At 37.0% G+C, this 27,524-nt stretch overlaps 1 protein-coding gene across 3 annotated transcripts in view; it reads right to left on the bottom strand.

Moving 5' to 3' along the window:
• LOC145681653 (uncharacterized) overlaps nucleotides 1–27,524 on the bottom strand; it is a 264,695-nt gene that overhangs the window by 227,271 nt on the left and 9,900 nt on the right. For all 3 annotated transcript variants that reach the window (XM_081753274.1, XM_081753277.1, XM_081753273.1), the window contains exon 2: nucleotides 20,785–20,879. In XM_081753274.1, coding sequence (XP_081609400.1) covers nucleotides 20,785–20,877 — 93 coding nt within the window. In that variant the 5' untranslated portion in view covers nucleotides 20,878–20,879. The remainder of the gene's footprint in view (nucleotides 1–20,784; nucleotides 20,880–27,524) is intronic.

Consider the following 27,524-nt stretch of genomic DNA (forward strand, 5'->3'; position numbering starts at 1 on the left):
AATATAAATATGAAAACTACTTATCATTACTCCGTGTGATGAAGACTGTTCACACTGTATATTCGGATTCTCGCCTTGTAACTTCTCCAACCAACGTTCGTAGCGAATGTTTTATGAGAAAAAAGTAGTATCTGATGGGGATTTGGGCCAAGATTTCAGTTTGGAAATTTAAGACGTTACCAATACACCAGCAGTTTCTCTACCCGAAACATATTTAACAAAAGATATAGTGTTTCATTCTAAGAACAATAACATGAAAAGTGGATAATACAGACCAATTAAGTGTTTCGGATCGTCCTGCTAGACCCCATAGTTATTATTTGCCCTTTCACAACCAACATTTGTAAATTGTCTCTATCATGATACATGTGTTTGGTTCCACATTCTTACGGATAGGTCATTTAGTATGGGAAGTCACTATTCTAGTCTTCGAGATCACTTTGTGGAAAAAAGGATATTTGTCTCGAACATTAATCGAACCTACGCTTTGAACCTATACTACTCATGAGTTCAGTCCGTTACTCCTACCCTACGCTGCTACCTGAAACAATACCTCAACTCTTACTAAGTTCAGTTCTGCTGTTTGGATAGAACTGGCTTTTTTGTCTAAGGATATTTACACTAAAGTTCACGCCGAAATTAATTTATTCGAGGACCGGAGAAAAAATAGTGCCCATTAATAAACGAAATAACATACAATTCAGAAAAGATTACAGAAATAATGACATACCTAGTACTGTGCAGTAATTACGCCGTGCAACTTCAGGCCCCATGCCGTAAACGTCACCAACACCTAGTGGCCCACTTGATGGTAAATGTCGATCGTCGCTACTGCGACGTGTTGAAGGAATTCCACTAGTGTGCCACTGGCGGCACGGTTTCGTCGAGTCGAAAATATATCTAAAGTGGGGTATTGAAGTTAGCACTGCGTAGCAACGAAGACTTCATTTTGGTCCGCGCTTCTTGGAGAATCACGAAGGCATATGTATGCGCTTATTATTATATATGAGCTGATTATACCCATTTCTCGCATGGGGACAGTATTTGGAAATCAATGTCTGTGGAAGAATCACCGTTCATTTCTACGACCGCAAAAAGTATGGATTTGACACTAATATCGGTCATGTCGTTCTCCTTTTATATCTCTCGGTATCCTCCGCGCGTGCGTCCCAACCGGCATACAAAGGTAGATGAATTTGCAAGTCATCGCTAATGGAATTGTCACCATTGATCTCAGTAACCGCGAAAATTATGAATTTGACACTTATTATCGATCATTTTGGAATACTTTTACATGTCTCGGGACCCGTCCCGCAGCCTAATATTGTTAATTTCGAAGTTAATGAGAATGAAGTTTCACCATAGATTTCAGCGACCGCAAAACTATGAATTCAAATGTAATATCGGCCATTTTTTACAGTTTTTACATGTCCCGGTAAACGTGCCCCTGAGACTCCCTGCTTCGAATTTTAAGAAAAATGCTTCGCCTTGGTCTGGAGCCTGGACCAAGGTATCCGTGAATAAAATTGGGTAATTCTCGTTCAACATGTCTGGTCCGGAGCTAGGTCACGGTAAAAGTCTGCCGTGAGGCTTGCCTGAATAGAATTCTGATAAAAATGTTTCTCCTTGATCTAGGTCGGGCAGCGTTCACTGTTCTCCGACATTCGAGGACTACTGCACAAGGAGTTTTTGAAGCACGCCGTGTGACGCCGCGTGACACAGTGAACGCTGCCCAGTACGGAGAAACGTTGCACAATCTCCGCAAGTCCATCAAGTCGGTAAACTGTTGGTGGAGGTGATTTTGCTTCATGAAAATGCGCGCCCGCGTACGGCCTACGTAACTCAAGGGACTTTTTGACGAAGTTTAAGTGGGAGGTTCTTCGTCACCAGCTCTGGAGCCCTGGACTCCTTGCGATTTTTCCCTTTTTGGAGCACTGAAAAAGCTATACGAGCACATCGTTTCATTCGGACGATGAGAATATACAGGAACTGACGTCGCGGGTTGGCCGGCAGCCCAAGGCCTTCTACCAGAAAGGCATCCAGAGGCTCGTGTCACGGTGGACAAAGTGTGTCGCCGCCAGAGGTGATTACTTTTAAAGTAGATGAATAATTTCCCATACTTGTACAGGTGACTACGAATTAAATTAATGCTCCTTATACGTTGAGATCCTATCTGGACCACTTGTAGTTTTCGATTTCAACTTCTTTATTGCTTCTTTTATTTAATTATCAGATATGAGTGGTAGTGAAAATATATCATGAAGAGCACTGGAACGAGCATTTAGAGACATGCTCGACACGTCATAGTCTGCTTTTAAGGAACTATAGACTGAACAAAAATGTTGCCCGAATGCTTTAGCTATGTCCTTGTTATCAGTAAGGCCGTGATCATTGTACTGTATGCGATTAGAAGACAAGTGACGTGATTTATTTTTAATGAAGGACCATAATAATTTCCGATCATTTTCAAAATTATATATGTGCTGCTTAAAAACTCTTTAAAGGCAACAGTTATTTTGGCTTTAATTTCCCTACGCAGATGACGGTATTGCTCTTCATCGTACTTATTGTTGCCTACACTGAGACGACTTCTTTCTACGATGATACGTTTTACGTTTAATTTTATTAATAATATTCGTGGTAAACCACGTAAGGTAGATTTTAGTAGTTCCACTTTTACTGGGAAAGGAATAATCGAATATTTGATACAGTACTTCATAAAATAGATCCAAAGATTGACTGACATTACTAATATTTCGCAAAATACCCCAATCCGTAACTAATAGGTTTCGGTAAAGTTTTTCAAAATATGCTTTCCTAAAATTATAACCTATAGTATTAGCCACTGTTTTAAGTTTGGTTGAATACAATGCTATAAACTGAATAAGAATTGGAGGACGATGTCTGACTTCTATTACCAGTGGATCGCATTCTCTTTGAACTGTTACTTGAGAAATATGTAAGAACAAATCTAAGATTCGGCCACTGTTATTACTAATATTATTGATATCAAATTACATAAAGAACTACATAAAGTTATCAAGACTTTTAAATTTAGCTGATGCCCTCATTAAATCGAAATTTGAACTAATTATTTGTCGTAGATCGGTTGTACAAAGAATTGTGCAACCCACAGGACAATATGATTCTACAAATTCAAAAAATTGTTCATATATATGAAGTGATTAAGCAGACTCTATGTGAACAGTACAAGTATACGTGGTAATTGAGTTCAAAACCAGTTTGACAATTAAACTTTCAAAGTTAGTTTCCCTGCTATTTACGTTTTGAATATTATATTTTTTTAAGCGCAGCAAACAATATACCTCAGCCCTTCGCCTTGTTTCGTAGTTCAGTATTTCTATCTTGCCTCCAGATCACATACCTATCATCAAAGAATTCTGAGTGAGAATAATTTATCGTTAAAGAAGTTTCTGCCAAGCTAATAAAATCATGAGAGATAAAACAGCATTATGAAAACAACTAGTTTTCGTTCGCAAACCATTGACATTTTGCAAGTAGAAAGGAAATTTGTAGTTTTGATGTTTTGATTTTGATGGGTCATTGATTCTACCAAAAGAACAGTTACTCACTGCAAATGTTGGGTTCTGTTGCCTCTGATGGACATTGTATCCAGACCTATGTGATTCATCTCTGGTCGGTGAACACTTGAGGATGCGATTTCCCTGCCACTTATTTTAGCGCTTGAGCAGCGCCCCTAGTGCGAGAGTCCTGTTATTTCCCTGCTCCGCCTTACGTTGCTATTCTTCACCTTTCGTGTTTTCCACCTTTTGCTTTCTCTTGAAACCGGTTTTTAGGGTTGCTAATCATACGCACTTTTTCTCTATTCACACTCCTTTCTGTATCCTCGTTTCTAGTACACACTATATAAGTATTACATGCACTAGAACTAGCAGTAAATTCACTTCTTTTGTTATTTTCATCACTGCTACTACTTTTGTGGAAAATTTTAAACACGGCGGTACTTGATCGTTAGCACGATAGATCCCCTTCAATCTTTAATTCATTAAACACTAATACTGCGTACCTTCCTTCCTTACTTACCTCTTGTAGTTTTAGAGACAATAGTCGTCTTTTAGCAAGCACTTTTTCTGAAAACAGCTCATGGATGTACACAGGGGATCCCTGCAACTTTTATTACACCCCCAAAATTTCTACCTTCTTTCTGTACCGCTGAAATTTCACAACTATATCCGACTGGTTGCGCCCCCTACCTAAGAAATGTGCAAGTTCTATGTCATCATGTTATGTTAATCTCCAACTTTTTTCTATAATACCTTTAACAGCCGCCTCACAGTCTTTCCATGATTCTTGCATGCCTTCACTTTTGATCTGCACATTTCGGAAGGTAAGTTTGTTTCTAATGCTTTGATTTTCGTTATAGTCGCACTTCGTTTCAAGTTCATCTATTTTCTATCGCAAATCCCTGTTCTCGCCCTGTGAGTGAGCCACTTTTGCTTCTAGATCTTTCACTTCCTTTGAAAAGTCTTTAAACTTCGACTGTAGATATTCTATTTTTGGATCGATTAATCCAATCTTGCTCACGTTTGGTTCCATGCTGTTTAACGTTTGCAGAATGTCTTCTATTTTTTGTTCCAGAGCTTTGTTCACTAGCCCTAGATTTGTTTTAATGTTACCTTTGAACAGCGCTATCAGCACAATTGCATGGCAGATTGCATTCCCACTTCTATATTTCTTCGTTGTTACAAGTTTTTCCTTCGAAACATTTATTTCGAATGCTACACTTAACCTGCCTATAGCAGCGCGAAACTGCTGAATTGTAATTCCCATTGAGATAAAAACACGGATCACTCAGAGCCAATCCAAGACACGTCTGTTCTCTTCGGTGGTCAACAAGTGAATGATCGTAATTATCTAGTAGTGTGTATTAAAATTTTGAAGTTCCAATAATTGTCAGAAATCTTTCTTTATGACCAAAGTCCAGAAATTCCGTTTCCTTTCAAAAGAGTGTCAGTGTGGGTAGTTATATTCCCATGTGTCGAAACTGCTTTCCTTGAAATGGCATCCTTTTGAAAAGTAACAATTTAATTATATGATTTGGACTAGATACTAAATATTAACATACATTCCACTAAACAAGCATATATTAAAACCATTAGTAGTATAATTTTCCAATTTTCCTTTACAAGACTTTGAAATTAAAAGGTAAGAATAAGGTTCGGGTTGAGTGCCTCAACAACAATGTTATTTCTATATCTTCAACGTACATTAAGGGGCAAATTGCAGCTGGCATCCGCATTTCTTTTTCTATTTGAATACGGTTACTTGGTTTCGAGTGTATATATGACATTAAGAGATATTTCTATAACTATTTATATATTGGCATTAACTAAAATTGTAATTTCCCATTTTTTTTTCCAGTTTAATCTTTAAAATAACTTTAAAGGTCGACATAGAATTGGTATTCATCCTTACTTTTTTCCTTTGCATACAATTGGCTGATCTCGGGTAGTTACCCGATATTAACCAACATTTCAGAAAACTTACTAGCACTCCAATTTACCATGCTTCCATCCCACAACGCTCCATGTGGGAAACGTGGGATGGAGATGTGCGTATTCTAACCCACATTGTTCAGTATTTGGTTGCAGATAGAATCCCAGCATACGCAACAAAAATATAGTAGAAATTATTTTAAAGAAGCTAATGTAGCGATCGATATAGAAACCAAATTTCATGTCGATATTGTTCTGTATAAGTCAAAAATAAGTAAAAAGAAAATTGGCACCCCATGTGGACCTAGATGGATCTATATGGCATCTCCATATCATATCTAGTCTAGATACATTTATGTGACTAACATGTGGAATTCCCATTTCCAGACTTGTAGTTATGAAGTTAAATGCGTTTAAAATACTTCACAATGCAATAATTTATTCCGCTACGTTTCTGTAAAACCAAGAAGTAATTTAATCTGCATTTGTTTAATTCAGAACTAAAGTTTACAATTGAAAGGCAATAAATTTATTTTCAATTAAATACTCGTCCTTAACTCCAACGGGAGAAATATAGGACACAATGCTAACCATGTATATCCAACGAAAGTTAGCAGAAGATGTACTTGCTTCGAAGCGACGTTAGAAGAGAAGAGGAACTGGACAGGCACCTTGCAGTTCGTTGAAATGCTGAATGTGCTTCAGGTACTTTTAAATTACACTTATCACTTTTTTATTTCGTGATCAAATGTTTGGAGGAATCTGTGCCCCACCGAAGAATTTTTCTTTTTCAGGAAAATACGAAAGACGTATAAACTGATTCTACGTCTACAATATCTGTAGAAAATTGCATTTGTATCGATCAATTTCTTGTTCTTCTTCAGGCATCAACTTTCAAATTTTGGCCGGGGCCTTTGGCCTCTAAACCGTTTTTGCGCGTACGTAAAGATGTATGTCAGGAGATATCACTCGGTAGTAGAAGTTTGCATTATATCTCAATTACTCTCTCATAAATCAAACCTTGTGAGACAGAGCAAAAGTTGTGAGAAAGAAGAAATAAAACAAAACACTAGGAAAAAATCAAAAGAAACAAAAATATTTGCCCCTCTTTTTTGATTGCTCTCTGTCATTTCGCATAACTAAAACAAATAGCAAGAAATATTGCAAAGGCAAAGGTTGGTACCCTTGTGCACTGAATGGTTCCATAAAGATAGTGGAGTAAAATTTGTGGGACCGTATATTTCGGGTTTCATAAACATATAACATGAACGGGTTCCACATGAAAAATGACGACTATCTTTGGAAATTTAGAATATCAGAACAGGGTGGAAGGTGAAACCACCGACAAACTTTGGGAAATGATTCCTTATATGAAACGAAAAAAAAAAAAGTTCTAATAAACATGGGTCGATAAACGTCTACTTTCACAGCTATGGACCGACGAATATTCAAAATATCACGTTTCAAAACGACGCCTGCCTTGGAAAGTATAGGACATATCCCAAGAAGTTTAAGAAATTACATAAGAACTAGTATGCGCTCTATCTAACTACTCACATTTCAGAATTCATCGGTACCAGCGAAACGAACGTACCATTAGTACTTAAAGAAGTACCCTTATTAGGGTGGAGCGTTTTGCACTTTTGTTGGAAATCCGACGACGGTTAGTGTGGGAAAGGTGTCATTAGTGGCACCGACCTTACTGATCTTAGCCCTTTTTTTATATTTTGGGAAACCCCTTACCCTGCCCCAACGGACTTAAACTTTTTAAGTGTTTGGTTAGGCAACACGCAAAGCACCAATGACAGAAAAGCTACTTCTGGTCGTTTTTAGAGTTACCTGATGGCTATAATACAATTATTTTATTAAAAGAAACTTGTACCAATGACAGCAAATAATTTTAAAATGTTTGTGAGTCAAAGTATAGCCATATTACCTGAGTTGTTGGAATTAATGTCCAGATTTTGTTTGGAATGCCACGTTAACGATGATTATAGGCATAGCTCTTGATATAACACAATTTGTTTTTGGCAACTCTTCCCTTGTTATCTACACCGACAGCAAATGCCACCTCGCGGAAGACTGGAGCTTCTGGAACTGGAGCTTCAGACAGACGGGTTGCTTTGATCGCTTCTGCCGTACTTCAGGACGCAAAACCCATAACGGCAGAGGACAAAAATCTTGTTGTTGACAGATCTAAGGCAGGAAGAGGAAAAGATAAACTGTGTGAGAAGATACAGAAAGAAAAGCCTCACATAGGCCAGGCGAGTATGTACATCGACGGAAAACATGATGCAACTCTTGTGCAAGAAAAATATTAACGGCAAACTACGAACACGAGACGTTACAGAAAAGCATATCACAGTTATATCGGAGCCCGGTTCAGAATACTTGGGTCATGCCACACCTAAGTCAGGTACTGGCAAGGATATTGTCGACCCTATATTGGAGATTTTAGAGAAGAACCAGTACGACGTGTCAAGTCTTGAGGCAGTCGGCAGCGATGGTGAAGCCAAGAACACAGGATGGGATAACGGCGTGATAAGTCATACACAAAGATCACTAGGAAAGGAACTGCAGCATACGATTTACCTTCTTCACACCAACGAGATGCCATTTCGACATCTGGTTACCGAATTAGATGGTGAGACGACCGGAACTAACGCTTTTTCTGTCCCCATCGGAAAGAAATTAAAGGATTGTGAACGTTGACCGATCGTCTCCCTTACACCCATTCAGGTTGAATGGGTGTCTGGGATGGAAAAACCAGATGATTTAAGCATCAACCAGAATTATCTGTGAAATTTGTAAGGCTGTGGCTACAGGAATGCGTACTACCGGTCACGCAAACAGAAAACCAGGATCACTATCACATTCACGGTGGCTTACTTTGGACTGTAGGATTCTTCGCCACTACATCAGTACTGATAAACCTAGTTCAAGTTTGTATCTACGTTGCCAGTACATTGTTAAAGTATGCGATCCCGTCTTGTTTTCAATGCATCGTAATCCTTCGTGCGAAATGGGCGCCATGCATCTGTTTAGCATAGATTAGCTATCACGTTTTCTGCTAGAAAATCTCCAACTCATAGTTCATTCTGTTCAACAAACAAACGGATACTACGCTCATTATAAAAACCTGCTGATAGCTATGACAGCAGATGAAAATCCGCATATTCGTACGTTAGGCTGGAGAAGAATAAAAAAGTGCCGCAGCCAGAAGACTCCGAGATTAAGCCGCCCACTAGACTATATTGTATCGAAATTAAACTTTAGAGCTGAAAAGTACAACGACATGATTAACTGGCCTAAATGTCTAACAGAGCCGCCAATCACACGAAACATAACGAATTAGCAGCTTGAAGAAAACATCCGAACTTCAGCTACTCTAACTACAACATTAACCTTGCCATAGTCAAGCTGTGGAAATCACAGTGAAGCTGGTGTCCGAGGCAGCGTCCAAGAAGTGCGGTAATAACGCAAGAGACATCTACGTTTACAGCCAAACTGAAGTCTACAACAAGAATGCCCCGCTTCGAGACTAAGAAGAACTACGTGACCTAAGGTCCAATTTCAACGTATGACTACTGTGTGGGTGGGTGGGCAAAACTGGATGTGCAAACACCTCTCCGCGGTGAGTTCTGTTTTTTTTTTTTTCGTACAGAGCACTTTGGCTGTACTTTGACTCATAAACGTTTTAAAATTATTTACTGGCATTGCTATAAGTTTCTTTTAATAAAATAATTGTATTTTAGCCATCAGGTAACATTAAAAACGACCACAAGTAGCTTTTCTGTTATTGATGTTGTGCGTGTTGCCTAACTAAACGCTTGAAAACTTTAAGTCCGTTGGGGCAGCGTAAGGGGTTATCCAGAAAAGAAAGATCAGTAAAGTCGATGCCACTAATGACAAATTTTCCGCACTAGCCGTCATCAAATTTCCAACAAAACTGCAAAACGCTTCACCTTAGCCCTTATACCTCAACTTCCTTTTTCCAGTCCGCTTCGACGATAACGGATGATGGAACAACATGTATATTTAGATAGAGCGCATACTATTTCCAGTGTACTTCCTTAAACCGCTTGGGATATAATCTGTAGTTTCTGAGGCAGAGCATTTCGAAGCGTGATTTTTAAAATTCTCAGCGGTTCATAATTCTGAGCGGATACCTTTTTCGACCCATGTTTATTAGTACTTCTTTCCTTCATTTCATATAAAGAATTACATTCGATAGATTTTTGGTGGAGTTACCTTCCACCCTATATATAAGGTAGCTCAAAATCAGTGCTACAAGCGAATATCTCTCGAATTGTACATCATATAGGAAAAATATTAAGAGTCAGAGAGTATAATAAAGAGACGCCTAAAAATGAGTGAAACAAGAGGTTTCCCTATTTTGGGGGGAAGGGGTGTACGCGAAATTTTTAAATGGGAACATAGGTCGAGTGATACCTTGTTCTAAAGAGATTGGAAATGGAACAATTTTGTAGGAAAAAACTTATATGGGACACCGTTTTCAAGATAGCCAGCAAAATCGTCTTGTATCAGATAAAATTTCCGGCACGTATAAATCAAAAACGGCTGAGTAGAAAAAGATGAAACAAAATGAAAAAGGAAAACGCCATAGGCAACGTGGAATAGTATTGTCGTGGTGTCACCAGGGCCCTCATCATGGGGCCCCGGACCATCTTGAAAATTGCAAATGAAAATATAGGTCGAGTGATATCTTGTTTGATAGATCATGCAAAGCCAAAAAGCTTAGGACAAAATCAGGGCCTAGTGTTCGACCCATTTTTGGGCCTGTCTGTATTGTAAATTGACTCTTATCATATTTCTTATTTGATACATAGTTCACGGGATATTGGTCTGTAACACTCTTTTGGAACAATGTGCATTGTATCTGAATGGGGAACCATTTTCAGCAACCATTTTGAAAGAGGCTTGCCTGAAATATATATATAATTATTTACTTAATTATTTAGGTTAATTAATTGTTAGTTTAAATTCGATTAGTTAAGATCGTCATTTTGTATTATTAGCAACAATAGAAGTATATTTGAAGGAGATTTGCTTGTAACGACCCATCTTTCTTTTGGATCCTGAGACCCACGAAAAAAGGATTCGTCCAAGAATGTTGGAAAGAAAAAGCTAAAAAGAGAAATATATGTAAAATAATAATTATATTTATCATTCAGGTTCATGTTGTCTAATAACAATATTGAACTGTAAATCACTGTTTATTCCGTTTTTATAATATTCTCTTTGTAAATTAAAAAAATAGAAAAGAACAAATTGTAAAAAGAACGTTTGAGTTGCTCAAAGGATTGAACTGCTGGAGCAAGGAAAAGAATTGGACGGATGGGGCCGTGACTTCTCACGCGAGGTAGGATACGTGTCAGCGAGCTTCCCGTTCCTCGCTGACTGTTGCCTTATGACCCGTGAGGAGAGCACCGGATTGCCTTGTTCATTGTTCTGCCTCTTCGTTGTAGTTTAAATGTGCCTCGTTAGTAGTGATTCTAAATTGAGATTTTACGAGTGTTTCGTTGTTAATGCCAGTGAAGACAAAAAGGAAGTTTTTAATGTGCATATAATACGAGATGATATGCTTAGTTTCTTTGGTTAAATTTCGTAAGGTTAATTTAAAAAAAAAAAGGCATATCTAAGATTGAGAAACGAGTCGGACCTAGGAGTCTTTTCGGAGGGCCTATTTAATGTCCGCAAAAAAGTGAATTCAGAGCTTCTAATTGTGGATATTCTAGTTGCTGATTTGGGCCGCGGTGGCTCAGTGGTAGAGCATTCACCTCTGGTGCTTGGGGTCCCGGGTTCGATCCCAGCCCCAGCCAAGTGAATTTTGTGGTGGACAAACACCGTGTGCGTGGGTTTCCTCGGGGTTCTCCCGTTTCCTCCCACATTCTTCATTCCACCATTTCATTCATTAGTCATCATCACCGTCTCCTTTAGCCTAACCGGCATAACCGTGGGACGTAAAACAAAGATTTCATTTCATTTCATATCTAGTTGCTAATGTCTTTTCTTATTATTTTTGCGTTTGTGATGTGGTTTAGTGCAGTATGTTTAATGCCCACTGTGAAATTTTTAATGCATGAGCTCCTTTATTAATTTGCTCTATTTTGCCAGTTAAAGTGGGTTCACTTCGCCTTTGTTGAGTGGTTTTCGAGGAACCAGCTTCTTCTATAAGAAATATTTCTCTTGTGCGTGGATTTTGGTTGAAAGTGGTTAGTTTCTGCTGTGCCAAAGTTGGTCAAATTACGGGGAAACTTCCGTCTGGCATTGAGCAACCAAATTGACTCGTTATATAGGATTGAAAGGTTCAGACGAAAGAGTCCAGTTTGAATGTGACTGCTACGTTATAAAGTTAATAAAGCCCACGTTATTGATTGAGGTGAATTGAAATTTTTCATTTATAGATAAAAAGTAGTTGTGTCACGTCTAATTATGTGAATTTGGGGTTGTGTTTTTGTCTCTCACTATTGTGGTTAGGATGCCCGTCTTTCTGTTTCAATTATTATCGTTCTAATGGAAACTTTCGTCGATTCTCAATTTAACGCATTTTACATGAACGAATTTTGGCGTGAATTATTTTGATTCATGATCGAGGAAAGTTTAATGGACTGATCCAATATTTCTAATGATTTTTCTTTCAGATGTATGTTTCCTCGTAACCTTATGTATGATTTTCAGAGATACTTCGACTCGCAAATTTGTGCTTGTTGAATATTCTTTTTCTTCAGCAGTCAAACCATTAGTTAGCAAATATATTGGATTGTGAAAGAGTATTACTCATTTTTGCTTTTTTGAGAAATAAGTAGAGAATTTTTGAAGACAAATATTAATTCAGATTGTCATATACAGGCTTTTGAAATATTTCTTAATTAATCATATTAGTAAATTTGTTAAATTTTGCTGAATTCAATCATGATAATTAATTCTTTGAATTTATGAATTACCTGGATTTAGACATTACATTAATTCATAACTATTTAGTAATCGAATGCAGGTTAGGAAATATTCTTTGAATGAGGAGGTCAATATTGTTAGTAATTTCAGTAACGATAAGGATAGGATATTTATTATTCTTGAGAATAAAGACTTCAAATATTTTTGTTAAAAAAATTTGATTATCTTTTGATAAGATTATTAAAATTAAATTCTTTAGAATATTTTACTTCAACAGAGTTACCATATTATTATACTGTTCTTAATCTGTATATTGTATTATTCTAACTCAATAGTACACATACACTGCCACACATTTGTTTGAATAAAGTTATTAAATATTCGAATTTTTTGGTATTTAGTTTATAATTATGTTTGTTTCCCATTTTTGTGTGAACAAGTGGAAATATGGGATCGAAAATTTGGCTTTGAGAATTGAGCGAGACGATCTGGTCCATCCTGCTAATCCCTTATATTGAGCTTGACTACTTAGTTCGAATTTACATTTTTTAAAATTTATTATTATTATTATTATTATTATTATTATTATTATTATTATTATTATTATTATTATTATTATTATTATTATTTTGAAAAACTTTCGGTTCGAGTTATATCCGGTCTGGCCGGATGGATAGGGACATTACATACTACTGCCAGGAGCCAATCAGAAGAAAATGTTTGAGCTGTTGTATGTATGTAAGATTGTACAGTTATCCTGTATCCCATTGTTGCCAACCGTAGCGGAATTCCGCTACATGTAGCGACTTTTCGTTAGTCTGGCGGCAAAGCGGCGACGGACGAAAAATGTAGCGACTTTTGAAAATCTACCTTAAAACCTTCAGCTTTCCGCCATAGCTTCATAGAAGTGAACAAATTAGGCTAGAAAACATTTATTTAGGTTAGAAAACATTTGACAAAATTTTGTCCATTCGGGCCTTATGCAGTCCTTCTGATGCGTGTTTAGTTTCATACTAAAGGGTTCGACTATCATATGTATCCTGCAATAGTCAGGCCGAAAGTATGACGCTAATCATAAGTCAAAGTGACTTTGCATAAAGCCAAATCTACCTTGTGTATTTAATGCTTGTCTAGGTCTTAATCAAAGTATTGTTTTGGACAGAGAGGGTCAACTTGTTTTAAGGTAAAAGTACTGTTGAGACAAAAGTATAGAATTTTTTATGCAGTTAAATAGTATTCTATAGTAGTTTCTTAGCGAGAGAAATTTTAAAAAAATTGGAATTAAACGAAAAAGGACTTTTTCTTGAAAGTAATTTTAATGAAACATTATACATTTTATAGCTATTTGATTTATGTATCAACATTATTTACACACTTACCTTTGTTTAATTTGTTGTCAAGTGACATCGTTGTAATTGTTCTTACATTAAAATTTAGAAGATATTGTACGCAGTAACGAATAAAACATATTGAGTTGCTCACTTCAAAACAGCATCTTGTCCAAGAAAATTCGATTTTGAGATATTGGCACCATTGTATCAATGGTATTGATAGATTTTATATGATATAATATTATGATTTATAGTTCCAAAAAATCCGATAAGCGGTGCAAATTACAGACAATCTTGGAATTGTCATATAGTTAGAAACTGGCTCCTATCCACGTCCAACCAACCAAAACGGCAGAGGAAGAATCTTAATATTTACAGACACAAGCGGCTTCTTATTATTTAGACATCTACATTGTCTAAATAAAATAAATTTCAAAGCGACTTTCGTCCAGAAGTCACAGCTAGATTCAGATCAGTTAATAAGATAATACAGTAGGTTCTAAGGACAGTATCTTGCATCGTAACCCGGTGAGAACAGGTGATATCAGGCGATTGCTTGAACTACATTTTAGAACGGATTGGTAGGATATTCCTTCCCTGAAATTCCATATGGATATCAAATGCGACGATTTCCTTAGAGAGGAATAGGGAGCAGAAAATGATTATGCCGGGCGAAGAATGGAGGAATTTTGATATACAGGATACGTACAACGAGATTATGGTTTACATACATAATTATGTTTAGAAACTATTGTTTACTATGCAAACATGCTTCGATCAGGTAGTCTTTTTTAAGTTTATTTGCGTGAAGTTTAAAGAGGAGCTGTCATTTCCTGTTTCAAACCAATCATTGTTTATCCACAAGTCGTTCTATTTCAGGCATTTCAACAATAATTTCTTTTATAGCTTTAACTTTTATCCTGTTTCCTTTATAATAAGCCGTGGGAGACCCGGGTTCTATTCCCGGCGGGAGCTCATGTGGTTCGGATTCCACGTTAATCAGTAAGTCCACGTCTCATATAGCCTCATCTGCTGAAAGGGACACTAAACTAAAATAAACTCAACCTGTATAATAAGCAAATGATTATATTATACCGTTATATTACTTTTATCTGCGAAACGCCTATTTCGATCACAAAATGGCTTCGTACAGTTCCAAGAGGTATCTTATTTTTCAAACAGTTCCAAAACGAGTCTTGTGCAAATTACTTTTTAATATTTCCTTCAAACTATTACATAGAATTTGTTCAAATTTTTGCAACCATTTATTCGCCCCTGATCAATAATTCTGTAAAACGTTACACATATTAGCAAAAATGTGACGCTCTAGAATGTGTTTTTTTTTTCGATTTAAGGAAAATTTGTTTGGTGGACAAGAATCCGTTTGGAAATGGACGACTCCTATGTATCTCTTTTCTTTTATTTCTTCTATTTTTAAAGATTTTTACAATTACAACTGATGTTACACAGTGTTCATAGGTTAATAAAGAACATTATAATAAAAGAATAATAAGCATTGACCGTGACTTATACTTTCATAATATTAATTCAAGTAAGACTGAAATTCTTTTAATTCATAAAATTTAGTGAAAGAATAAAGCAGGGCTCTCTATTTAGAATTTAGGTCTATTATTAATTTGTGAAATATTTTGCAGCTTCGTTAATACCTTTTTTTATTTTTTAAGGTTAAATTTAATTTAATAATCTAATGGAAAATGGCGGAATTTCAGCAATGATAGCGGAAAGTGGCGAAATTTTGACGGCACAGTAGCGACTTTTCGAGCTGGGAACCTGACCACACTGCTGTATCTCGTAGTGACTGATTGAAGCCAAAGAGTTTATTGGTGAAACTGTATTAAGTATTTTTTTAGTGAAAATATATGGTTTTGTTCAGCAAATAATTAGTGTGTATTTAATTAGTGTACATTCAATTAAGTGTCAAAACCGAAAGTAGTAAAATAGTAAATTTCAAGCATTTCCGGTTTCAGAAGAGTACTGCTGGTTACTGTCGATACGTTCTCTTAGAACCCAGAAAATTACTTGTCGCTACTTATTACTACATTTATTTATGATAACAAATGTTAAAATCTTAAATGGTTAACTTCAACACTTTCGGTTCAAACAGAAGGTTAACGAATTTGAAATCTATTCTTTGGACACTGGAAACTGCATCTCGATATATCTAACTGTTCTTGTTCTATGGAAATTAGCGTTACCTACAATGTCAAAAATACTAGTAAATGTCAAACATTTCCCCATTTGTAGAGCATTGCAGATTGTGATTGTATTTCCTTTCAAGAACTGTATCTGTTGTAGGAGAAGCACTTGTTGCTATCTTTTACTAACTTTCTTCTGTGATGATAAATATTGGCTAATTGTAATCGCTAATTTGAACAACTTTTGGTTTCAATAGAGGGTCAAGAGAGAAAATATAACCTATTTTGGGATGCTTTGTCGAACGCGAAAAACACCACCACGATTTCTCTTAGATTTTGCTTTATAGAAAACAGCATTGGAACTAAAGTACTGATACATAAATTCAACCACTTTTGGTTATGATAGTGTTCTTGGTTGTGAAGATACTCTTTATATACAGTATTGATTGAAAAACCTCTGTTAATGGTTTTATTCCATACCGGTTAACGCTGAAACCGAAAATGGTTAATTAAACGCCTTCCAGTTTGCGAATAAGGTTAATGAAAACGATGGATCTATTTTCCTTAAGCTGAATCAATTGCAGAAACCCACATCTCTATGTCTTACTATTTTTGATATATGCAATTCAGTATTGAAACCGGAAATAATAGTAAATGTGCACCATTTTTGGTTTCGATAGAGAGTTGTGGATAGTCATGATATGTTGTCTTATGACGCTAAATTGTTTGCAATAAATCACTGCTCCCTATCTATTCCCGTTTTAGTTATATACGGATAAAAGTTGAACCCACAAAAGGATACTTTGAACCACTTTCGTCTTGAATAGAGGGATAGTGGAGGGGATAGAACCTATATTTGTGGCTCTGTATTGACTTAAGAAACCGCTTGTCTATATCTGTTACTGTTCTTACTCTGGGACCTTTCGACGGATAAACTCGTTCTACAAGATTTAAGGCAAATATACATAGCATAGGCTGGAAGTAAAAAAATGATGAAAATTGAATACATTCCTGGGACAATGGAATACATTCTGGAAAACCATATTCTATATATTACCGCAATGTTGCTCAGTCAGAACAATTTTTAGTTAATCAGTTTTGGGCACCGTACCCACATTTTGAATTATTTGTACAGTTAGGTGTCTAGTGTTGATTTTAAATGGACACTTTTCCCAACGAATCTAAACACGTAGAGTTGTATGAGAAGATTCTACGCCTTATGACAGCGTTCAACTATCTAGGCTCCATACTGTAACAATTTATCAATAGCTTGCTTTGCGACTCTCAATCAAAAACTAAATAAGCCCAGCAATTATTTATTCGTATGCGAATACATTTTTCAATGATTGAGCGGTAAGCATCTTTCAACGTCAGAGTCACTGATCTCAGGGTAAACAGTCTTCATGACTACACGTAATAACTGTTGTTTTCATGGTGGAGGAGTTTCGGTCTGGCATTTTGATTGCACTACGTAAATATTTGCATTTTGCCAAATCCGCGAAAGACTACTAATTCATATAGTTGGTAAAATGAATTTCGGCTTTCTCCAATCGCAGTAAGTCTTTGAAAAGTGTTGAAAAATATGCTTCGACTTCTTGAATCTCGTATCAAGGTAAGTTAGAAAGAAATTATAGATTGATAAAAAAGAAAGTGATGGTAGTGGTGCGGATTCATTTCTATATGTTGCTTGCGTGTCCATATACATATTATGCTCATTAGCACCAACTGCAAGGTTGACTTCCTCCGGATCTCACCCAAAGCGGGGCGCTTATCAACAGATAAGTCAGATGCATCATATTCCCGTCTACTTTGCATCTATAAGCCGAGGAACATCAGGTGAAAGCCGGTGCATCGGTCCAGTGGAGTCACACCAAGCTGATGAAAATAATACACCCTGTTTCAGAAAGAATATACATATTACAAAGAATTGTTTTGTCCAAATTATCTATCACTGCGCCTGGGCTCGACTATTGGAGAAACGAATACATAGTCTAGTTTATATTGATATCCGCTAGGTGTAAATTGTCTTCTGTTTTGCTTGGTAACCGTCACATGTTTAAAATGGCCACTCCGCAGTAGAAATCATTTTGTGTTCTCGAGTTAGCGAACTACAATTCCGTGATTACAGTGCAAAGATGTTTCAAGTTGAGGAACCAGATTCCTCCTCCGAATGAGTGGAAGATTCGCAGATGGTATCGACAGTTTATAGATGCAGGATATGTATGTAAAGGAAAAAGTCCTGGCCGCCCTCGTGTCCCCGAGGAAAATGTTGCACGAATTAAACTGCTTTCCAACGTAGTCCTTCAAAATCAACTCGTCGTGCCAGTCGGGAGTTGCAAGTGCCGACAACAACAATTTGAAGTGTTTTGAGACGTCGGTTGTTTATGAAGCCGTACAAGTTACAGCTGTTACAAGCTCTGCGTCCTGATGACAAACGCAAACGTGTGGCATTTTGCAACGAGATTCTTGATGCTATTGACAATGATAATACTTTTGCACAACGCATCGTGTTAAGTGATAAAGCGACTTTCCGTATTGGTGGTCAGGAAAACTAACCAAATGTTCGAATTTGGGGCCTACAGAACCCACATGCAGTCATTGAACATGTACGAGATTCGCACAAAATGAATGTGTTTTGTGCGATCTCCAGATCATCTGTTTACGACCAATTCTTCTTTAATGGAAATCCCGTTAACACTCAGCAGGTTTCGCCATGATACAAAAGTGGTTGTTTCCGAGGCTGCGCGAAGACAACTTCATTTTTCAACAAGTTGGGCCACCCCCTCACTAGAGTCACCAAGTGTGTTAATGTCTGAATGAAACTCTACCGAACTGTTGGATTGGTCCTGAAGGAGTTGGCGATTTTGCATGTCTCAGCTGGCCTCCATGGTCCTGTGACGTCTTCCTGTAGGGTTCTGTTAAAGACAACGTTTATGTACCACCACTCCCACAGAACCTGGAAGAGTTGAATAACCGGATCCGTACTGCCATAAAATCTCTGACGCAGGACGTGCTTGCCCGAGTATGGGAGGTACTTGAGTATCGATGTGATACTGTTTATGAAACTGATGGAGGACATATTGAACATCTATAATTTGAACTTTGAACTGTAATTTGAACTTGAGAGGTTCGTAAATATGTGTAAAATTTCATATTGGTATGTTTTAAAGTTTAATAAATATATGCATTCGAAATGCATATTATTTTTTTGAAACAGGGAGGTAAACGTATATAGGTAGAGAGTATATATTTTGGTAGTACTCATGCGATTGAAGTTCAGATTGGATGTAGGTAGCAAAACAGGTGTGTGATGGATGAGGCGCTCGCTTTAGCCACTAATCGCCTACTCGTCACAGCCAGAGGATGGTTATATCCATTTACAATAGTAAATTAAGAATTTTTTAAGTGCACATTTATTTCCAATGCATTATTTGAATGCAAGAAAGTAACAAAAGTAGTAACTATTGTTTCTGTTACAAAAACAGAGAAGGAATTTGCAAAAAGTTGACGTTTTAAGAGTCTTTAGTTAAAAAAGTTAAATTGTCCTGATTTTCCTCTTTTTAAAAATTTTGAATCTTATTATTTTGGATAATCTATTCAGTTCGACATACAAAATAGTGCCATACAATTTATGTCGCCACCTCTAATGTCATACTTCTGTGAATCAGTATATCACATAATAAAAATAGTGAAATCTGAAGAGTGGACTGATACATCTTGAATATAATTTGAAAGTTAGTATGTGAACGTATTACCATGTGTTAAAAACTTCGGAAAGACAAATTAAGCGAAGATGTTACATTAACTTTAGTGGTGTGTTTTCTTTCCAAGCATATTTTTGAATCGGACTTCAGGTATAGATAAATCAATATTTCACCCTCCTTTCCCATTCTTTAACACTGCTAAAAAATCTTGCTATTATTTGGAAAAATTTACGAAGTAGGTGTTCGCATCACCCTATGTATATTGGATTTCTGTATTTCTTCAAGTTCAACTTCCTTTCTTCCTTCTATAGTACCACGAATGTTTAACCAAGATGTAGGGACTATTGTTTTCATTTACTTAGAGATATTTATTTCATTTCAACAACATGCATAGAATAGGATATTTCCCTAGTAGAAAGAATATTTAACTCTGCTAAGTATAACATTTCGACTACTTGAGAAAAGTCTAAAGGTAGTGAAAATAGTTGGCTATCACTCACGTAAAAGCCTTTTATCATTCCTACGAGGTTTCATAGACGACAAGCTAACATGCGTAGCTTCTGGGATATTTTTAGGCGTGATTTTCTTAATAGAGCTTAATGAAAGATTTGTTGGTCAGAAATGTTGGTATTACTTCATAATTGAAGATTCTCTCTATTAAAAAGCTACGACGTAATACGATATTTTGAAGGACAAATAGTTTTTACCAATATTTTCCTCAGTGATTAGTGAATTGTGATTAGTGAAATAATTTCTCTATTTAATTCAGGAATCAACTCTCGAGTGTGAATTTAAATTCCTAGTTATCTCATAGTTAATTTTATGTTTAGTGTTCCGTTCAGAAGCAATGTTGTACACATTTTTTTTCGGGGGGGGGGGAGCACTGCCCCGAGGAGACCAAAAAAGTACGTGTATAATAAAAATATAATATTAGAAGCAGTGCCCCCGGAATATTTCTTCTGAAAGAAACACTTATACAAGGCATGAAACTTAGTTATACGTAGATCTATATGCATGAGCCCCGCTGGGAATTGAACGCGAGTCTTTAGCACCAAAGATGCAAACAGTAGTTCTTAATTAATAACTTCACAATATGGTTTTTTAAGTATATACTAATTTCAAAAAAGTTATGTGTTACATTTCGCCTTGTTAAAATATTTACTCTAAATCAATATTAGTAAGAGAAGAGAATACCAACCAGAGTTGTGAACCCAATAAAGAGTACACACGTTTTCTGTGTGAACGCGCAGCACTTTTCTCTTCGCCTCGGCCGCAGACTGAGACGTCTCATCTCTGAAAAAGAAATATTAATTTTTTCAACGGAAATAGAAGTAAGTTGAGAAGAGTTTGATACAGTAATGGTTGCAAAGATCCCTTGATTTATCTAAGAATGGATTGAAAAACTTTTACTAGACTCTTCCTCTCAGTACAACTTTTAATCTAAAATTGTCAACATTTGGAGAGATCAGGAGCATATTCAAATGATAAAAACTTCTAACATACGAGAACGTTGAAATTCCATGGAGGGTGTGGTGAGGCATTAGCATAAGTGGAGTACGAAAAAAATTTATTCTTATATGTACCACAGTTTTAAATTAAACACTGCGGTGTAAACATTCATTCATTTATAGCAATTTGAGTAGATGATTGCGCAGGAGACCTCCTGCAAGAGAAGACGTCATTCATCAAGTGAGTTTATTTTATTTTATTTTTTTATTTATTTATTTTTTATTTTTTTGTACAGAGATGAAAGCCAAGAATATGTATACAGAACATGATAGTACAGGGTGTCCGAGAAGTCCTTCCCTGATTACAGAAATTTATAACTCAGGCTAGAAATAAGATAGAAATATGAAACTGGTGTTGAATTGTTTACAAACTATAAAAGTTTTGGTCACATCAGTACACTTCCACATGAGCACCCTTGGTAGCACGTAGCACATCTAGGCGATATTCAATTTCCATCCACACATTAGTCAACATCACTGGAGGGATCGATGCAACGACTGTGGTTATTCGTTGCTGCAGGGTTTCAAGATCTGGTACACGTGTTCGGTAGACCTCATCCTTGACATAACCCCATAAAAAGAAGTCTAATGGGGTTATGTCAGAAGAGCGTGGAGGCCAAGCTGTTGGTCCATCACGACCAATCCATCGCCCAGGAAATGTCCTATCGAGATAGGCACGGACGTCCAAACCCCAATGAGGTGGTGCACCGTCTTGCTGAAAAACGACATCGGGTCGATACTGAAGCAGCTGAGGAACAGCATACAGCTGCAACATATCCAGGTACACTGCAGATGTGATGGTATCCTCAGCGAAGAAGAATGGCCCGATAATTCGATCGTGCAATAACGCACACCAAACATTCACCTTTGGACTGCCTCTGGTGAACTCCCTGACCTCCCTGGGGGTTTCTGAACCCCAAATGCGTACATTATGGCGATTCACTACTCTACTGACAAAGAATGTCGCTTCGTCGGAAAAGGCAATTCGTCTGAGATAACCATTATCGTCCTCAATACGTGATAGGATTTCGATTAATTACATTTCGATTAATACGTGATTAATTACATGATAGTATGAGTAAAGAAGGAAGTTCTTCTCATAGAACAATGAAGGATTGAGCTTCTGACTTTAGGAGAGGAGAAACATAGATCGAAATCTGGGCGCGTTCAAGTCGACGCAAAACTAAAATAAACGTTAGGAACGTTGTTTCTTATACGAAGCTATATCCTCAGGAGATGAAGAAAGTAGGGGAAAGAGTAGTGATGTCTGGTACGTATTCATCATATTGTTCAGAAGGATCTAGTAATGAGAAAATTGCAAGTAAATTAGGTCCAGCAATGTTGAAAGCTAATTAGAAGCTAAGTCGTGTGCATGATTTATTCATAGTATTGGCTCACTTTTAACGTAAGCAAGCTAATTTTTGAACCGTTTGAAGTCGGACTTAGTTCCATAGAATTTTATATGTCTTCGAAGTAAAAGAAGAACTTGAAAGACATACACTTTGTAAGCAATGATGGTGTCAGCACGTAGCTTCTCTTTTCGCGAGAATGTTAGTGAAACGATGGGTGAAAGTGTTTTTACTTTTGTGTACATATATAGGAATGGTTCAGCTTCTTGTAATAAGAATAAATGTCTTTCTTCCGTTGGTTAAGAACCGTTTTCAGAAAAGCATTGTACTGCTGGGAAAATACATTAAATAAACTACTATTGTTATTGGTTTGTTTGTCACTCTTTCCTGTTCGGCCAAAAACTTTCAAAATACCATAATCGTTCTTTATATTTCTTACTTCTTATTCTTGGCAACTGATATATTTGTCGTTCTGAAATGTAACAGAGGAACCACATAAGATACTGGCAGATAGCACTAGATAGCACTCATCATACTGGTTATCGTATCGAAAAAGTTCTCATTACCACGTTTCGACCAAATCAAGTTTAAAATTTTATGAACAATCTATTATATAGCACTGAATATTTCACGAACAAGGCAAGATATGAGGTGCATTAGAAAATTAATTAGTCTTGCAAAGCTGCGCAGAAACAAACAACGCTGACGCTTCCATCTTCACACAGTAGTTTAGGTAACTATTGTCGTTGAATTAGCACAAGTATGAATTTCCAATTGCTACACGATTGTTGTCAGCGTCTGCGTTTGTGAGATGTCTTAAGGAAATAGGTAACTAGTCAAGTTTAAGGAACGTTCTGCCATTAAATTTTGTTTAAATGTTGACGAGTTCACTACTATAAAAAGTTACAAAGAGTTTATGGAGAACATTTTCTACTCAGGTTACAAGTGTTGAATATCACAATTTCCTTTTAGAAAGTTGATAAGAAGTTGAAGACAGATCTTGTGTAAAAAGGCCTTCAGTATCGAAATAGGATGCCAATGTTAAAAGATTGAAGCATTTTGTGATGTCAGATCGTCGATTGATTGTTAGAATAATATGTAATACCTTGAATTTAAATGTGATTGCATCCATCATATTTTACCACAGGACTTGGACATAACAAAGTGTTTGCCAAGATTGTTTCAAAGAACCATGTCATATGGCAGTGTCTACTAATGAGTTGTTGACAGAATAAATCAACATGTCTGTAATTCGTCATCCTGCTATTCGACGCTTATTAGTTCCTGTGAGTAATTCTGTATTTCCGTTACTCAAGAACAACTAGAATGGTCATAAGTTTTGTACTTTGAATAATATCCAGAAGTACATAATTGACAAGCTCAGAAAGCATTCCAGCAGAAGCCTGCTAATATTATAATGTAAGCTGGAAACAACCCTTTGACAGTTGTGTAGCTGTCCGGATGGACTATTTTGAAATGGGTAATCTTTATTTGTAAAAATAATAAAAATCGTCATTATAAGAAAATCAGTCGAACTTTCTTACTAACACATTTCACATCGTTATTTGGTCAAACGATTATCTACAGTCATATTCGGTAAATACAATACCGCAGAGAAAGGAGTGGAGCGTCACCACGGACCAGAATTCCAACAGGAATATATACCAGGCGAGGAAAGAAAGGAAAACAAGCCGAATGTAAAAGAAAAGGGGAAAGAATAAAAATACATGTTAGATTTTCAAATACCGAAAATGTACGAATACAAGAATCCGACAACACGTAAGGAGGGATTCCCGGAGTCAGTGCTAAATCACCCCGAGGCAGAAAGAGGAACCAGTGATGTTACAGAAAAACGATATTTACTACCCCTGAACCAGTACAGACCACAAGATCAAAGTAAAACTGCCCAGCTACGAGAAACATCCTGCCAGTGTTGTCAAACGAACAAAAATACATAGTACTTGACGAAGGTAAGGTAGCAGATGACGTAAATAGCGTGACTAGTGATACAACGATACCATAAACAGGAACGTTTACGCCGGCGGCTCTAAATCGACCAGGACTCCGTGTATTACAAACACCGGCAGTTGAGGAAGGTACTCTCTTCGAACTTAAAAGGCATTCCATTGTGAGTTCCAGATCCAAGGCCATATCACGAATATGTGTGATTGTACTATACCATATACATCGACGGAATAAAAAATAGTACAAGTCATAGGAGAGAAAGAAAATATACTAAAGCCAGTTCACGTGCTTTAACTCCGTCAATACAAGTATCGCTTGATGGCAGACGACTAGCCACTGGTTGATTGAAAAAAATATTTTATTCGGTACTAAGCTTGACGTTTTCAAATAGAAACTAAAATCAATTACTGATTCTCCTTTCTAGTGCAATTAGCAAAACAATTCATAGATAGTAGTTTACAAATGCATTATTACTTAATATAATGAATGCAATTATGAAAATTCCTTAGTACAGCTCTCAATTAACTCTTATCAGCGAATTAAGGATGATCAGTTAAAAGTATTTTGTAAATACAACAGATTTCAATATTGGTTTATTGTAGTACAATGAAATGATATATGTAGTTATACATTGCATAAATATGCCGTGAAGGCCAAAGGAGACAAATGATGAGTGAATTAAGTGATAATTGTGGCAAGAAATGAAGGATAAGAAAAGAAAGCAAACAACTCTTATTAAACCCTCGAAGATGATGTTATCGGCTGCAAATTTACACAGCATTGGTTACAGTCAAACAAAATGATCCTTGCGACCAGACGTGAATGCCTTATCATTAAGCCACCATACCTTTAGTAAGGTAGTCAGAACGTAAACTTGGACACATGTCCTAAGATGATAGAAATGTTACACACGAGATAAGATTTGAGGCTGTTTTGTCTCGAAAAGTATCATGTGACACTAAGTAAACATCCTTATGGAACCGAATTTTCTTCGACAAAGTGCTCGGAAAGGCTAGATACTACACACACTAGAAAATTTCGCTCACGATGAAAATTCATAATAAACTGAACCATATGCTTACGAAAACCCCAGTCATATAATTGTTTCAAGATACCATAAAGAACCTTGTTGTCATATACCTTCTCCAGGTCAAAAAATAAAGACAATATGATCTCCATTGACAAAAGCGTCATGTATCTACTTCTCGAGATGAAGGAGACTCTCAGTAGTGCTTCGGATATATCAAAATCCACTTTAATTGTTGTTCAAGAACGAATCAGATTCCAAATAGTATATATGCGCCTAATTATCATTCGAACAGATTCCAGACGCAACTCGTAAGAGCAATTTGTCTCTAGCTCACGAAACTTGTTGCGATTTCCTCTGGTTTCAAGATGGGAAGAACGAGAGTCTCACACCAACACCGTTCGAAACAAAAGCGAGTGCACAATTGTAATAATGGAAGCTATGTATCAGGGGAAAAGTTGCGCAACACTTTATACGAGATGAAATCAGGTGATGAAGCAGTATTGGAAGACTCACAGGGAATAAAATCAAACTTAGCAAGAATGAAAAGCTTAATACGGTGCTCGCAGCGGCCGAGGCGGAAGTTTAAAACGTTGCAACTAACCTTCACCGAAAACAAGCAAACGTTGGAAGGTAGTGTCCAGAGTCAGAGATAAATCCAAAGTGGTGGCCGAAAGTGGCAGTTGTCTCTGAAGGATTATTTTATAAGATATCGTTCACAGATATAGAAAGTACAGCAACAGAATTAATACCAGTATCAGAGCAAACCCTACGCCACACTATAAATACGGGCGTTTGACAACTGAGGGGCTAAACATATGCTTTTAGCTTTGGCACTTCGAGAGCTTTAGAAGCCGTTGAGCTCGAACACGCAGAACACGAGATTGCTAAAGATTTTTTGTCAGTTGGATGAAGATTAAGAGTACCAAAAACAGGAGCCCACCGACGATTCAGGATATCCTAACGAATTATCATAGTTTACCAAGGAACTGGCCGACGGAGACAGTTGCAGACGCATTCTAGAATGGAACCACAGGCAGCATTGAGAAGAGTCTCCTGGAAAGCCTCTACTACAGAGCTATAAGAACATCATGGTGGCAATGGAACTCACTGAACGAACGAAAGTTAGACCTGAGAGCACTATTCATATTGAAGCGTATGAGAGGAAACTGGGGAGAAACAGGAAGATCTTCCACGAATAACAGAAACTGACCACTGCCACGAAGATAAGGATACACTCTCCACGTCAGAGATATATAGACCAACACTGTATATGGAAGAATTGATACAGTAATACGTACCACGGCCACTGGAGAAATGAGTCGGACTGCCAATATTGAGAACAAGCATCTCACTCTCCTTAAGAAGATAATTTACTTGACGTTCAGGATCGTCAGTGCGGACAGAGCCTCAGAGATGGTATTAGATATTAAGATCTTCAACAAGCAAGACTGGCGATTCAAGCTGATAAAGCTAGAGCAGATCGGCGTTAGTAAAGGCTTCATATTGAGGAATGTGTAACGGACAAATGTTAAGTGGTGCAAGGGAAGAAAACTCGCACACCAACAGGTTGCGTTATGGAAAATATGTGAATCTCACGAGAATAAAGACAATCTGAGACACACGTGTAAACGTCGCCGGTAGCGCGACGAGCACCATGCTTATCACATCTATACACAGCATAACAAGAAATAAGAGAAGATCTGGTATACCTGAAAAACGTTTCCTGCAAACTGACAAGGGTTGGTGAGTGTTCAGAGATAAATTGTGTCAATTCGTCGAGTTGACTACCAATGCCATTGAGGTTCCGCTGAAGAAAAGCCATAATTAAAGACAAAAACGTTTGAGGCAAACATTTCGGCATGGGCCAAGTACCGTCGTCCTCTCAATGTCAATTACTTCATCTTCCACTATGTCACAGTTCTAAGAAACTGTAGCTGGCGTAAGAACATGTGTAGATTTTTGTCTGGTGTGCTCAAAGTGTTAAAATTTGAAACAGCGCTAGGGACTGGGACGAACCTTAAGTCGATAATAATCAGTCTTCACGTAGCCAGCAAGTGTAGGCAAACTGAATGGTGACTGACTAGCA

Source organism: Thermobia domestica, chromosome 3, assembly GCF_964235325.1.
Source record: "Thermobia domestica chromosome 3, izTheDome1.hap1.1, whole genome shotgun sequence".
Taxonomy (NCBI): Eukaryota; Metazoa; Arthropoda; class Insecta; order Zygentoma; family Lepismatidae; genus Thermobia; species Thermobia domestica.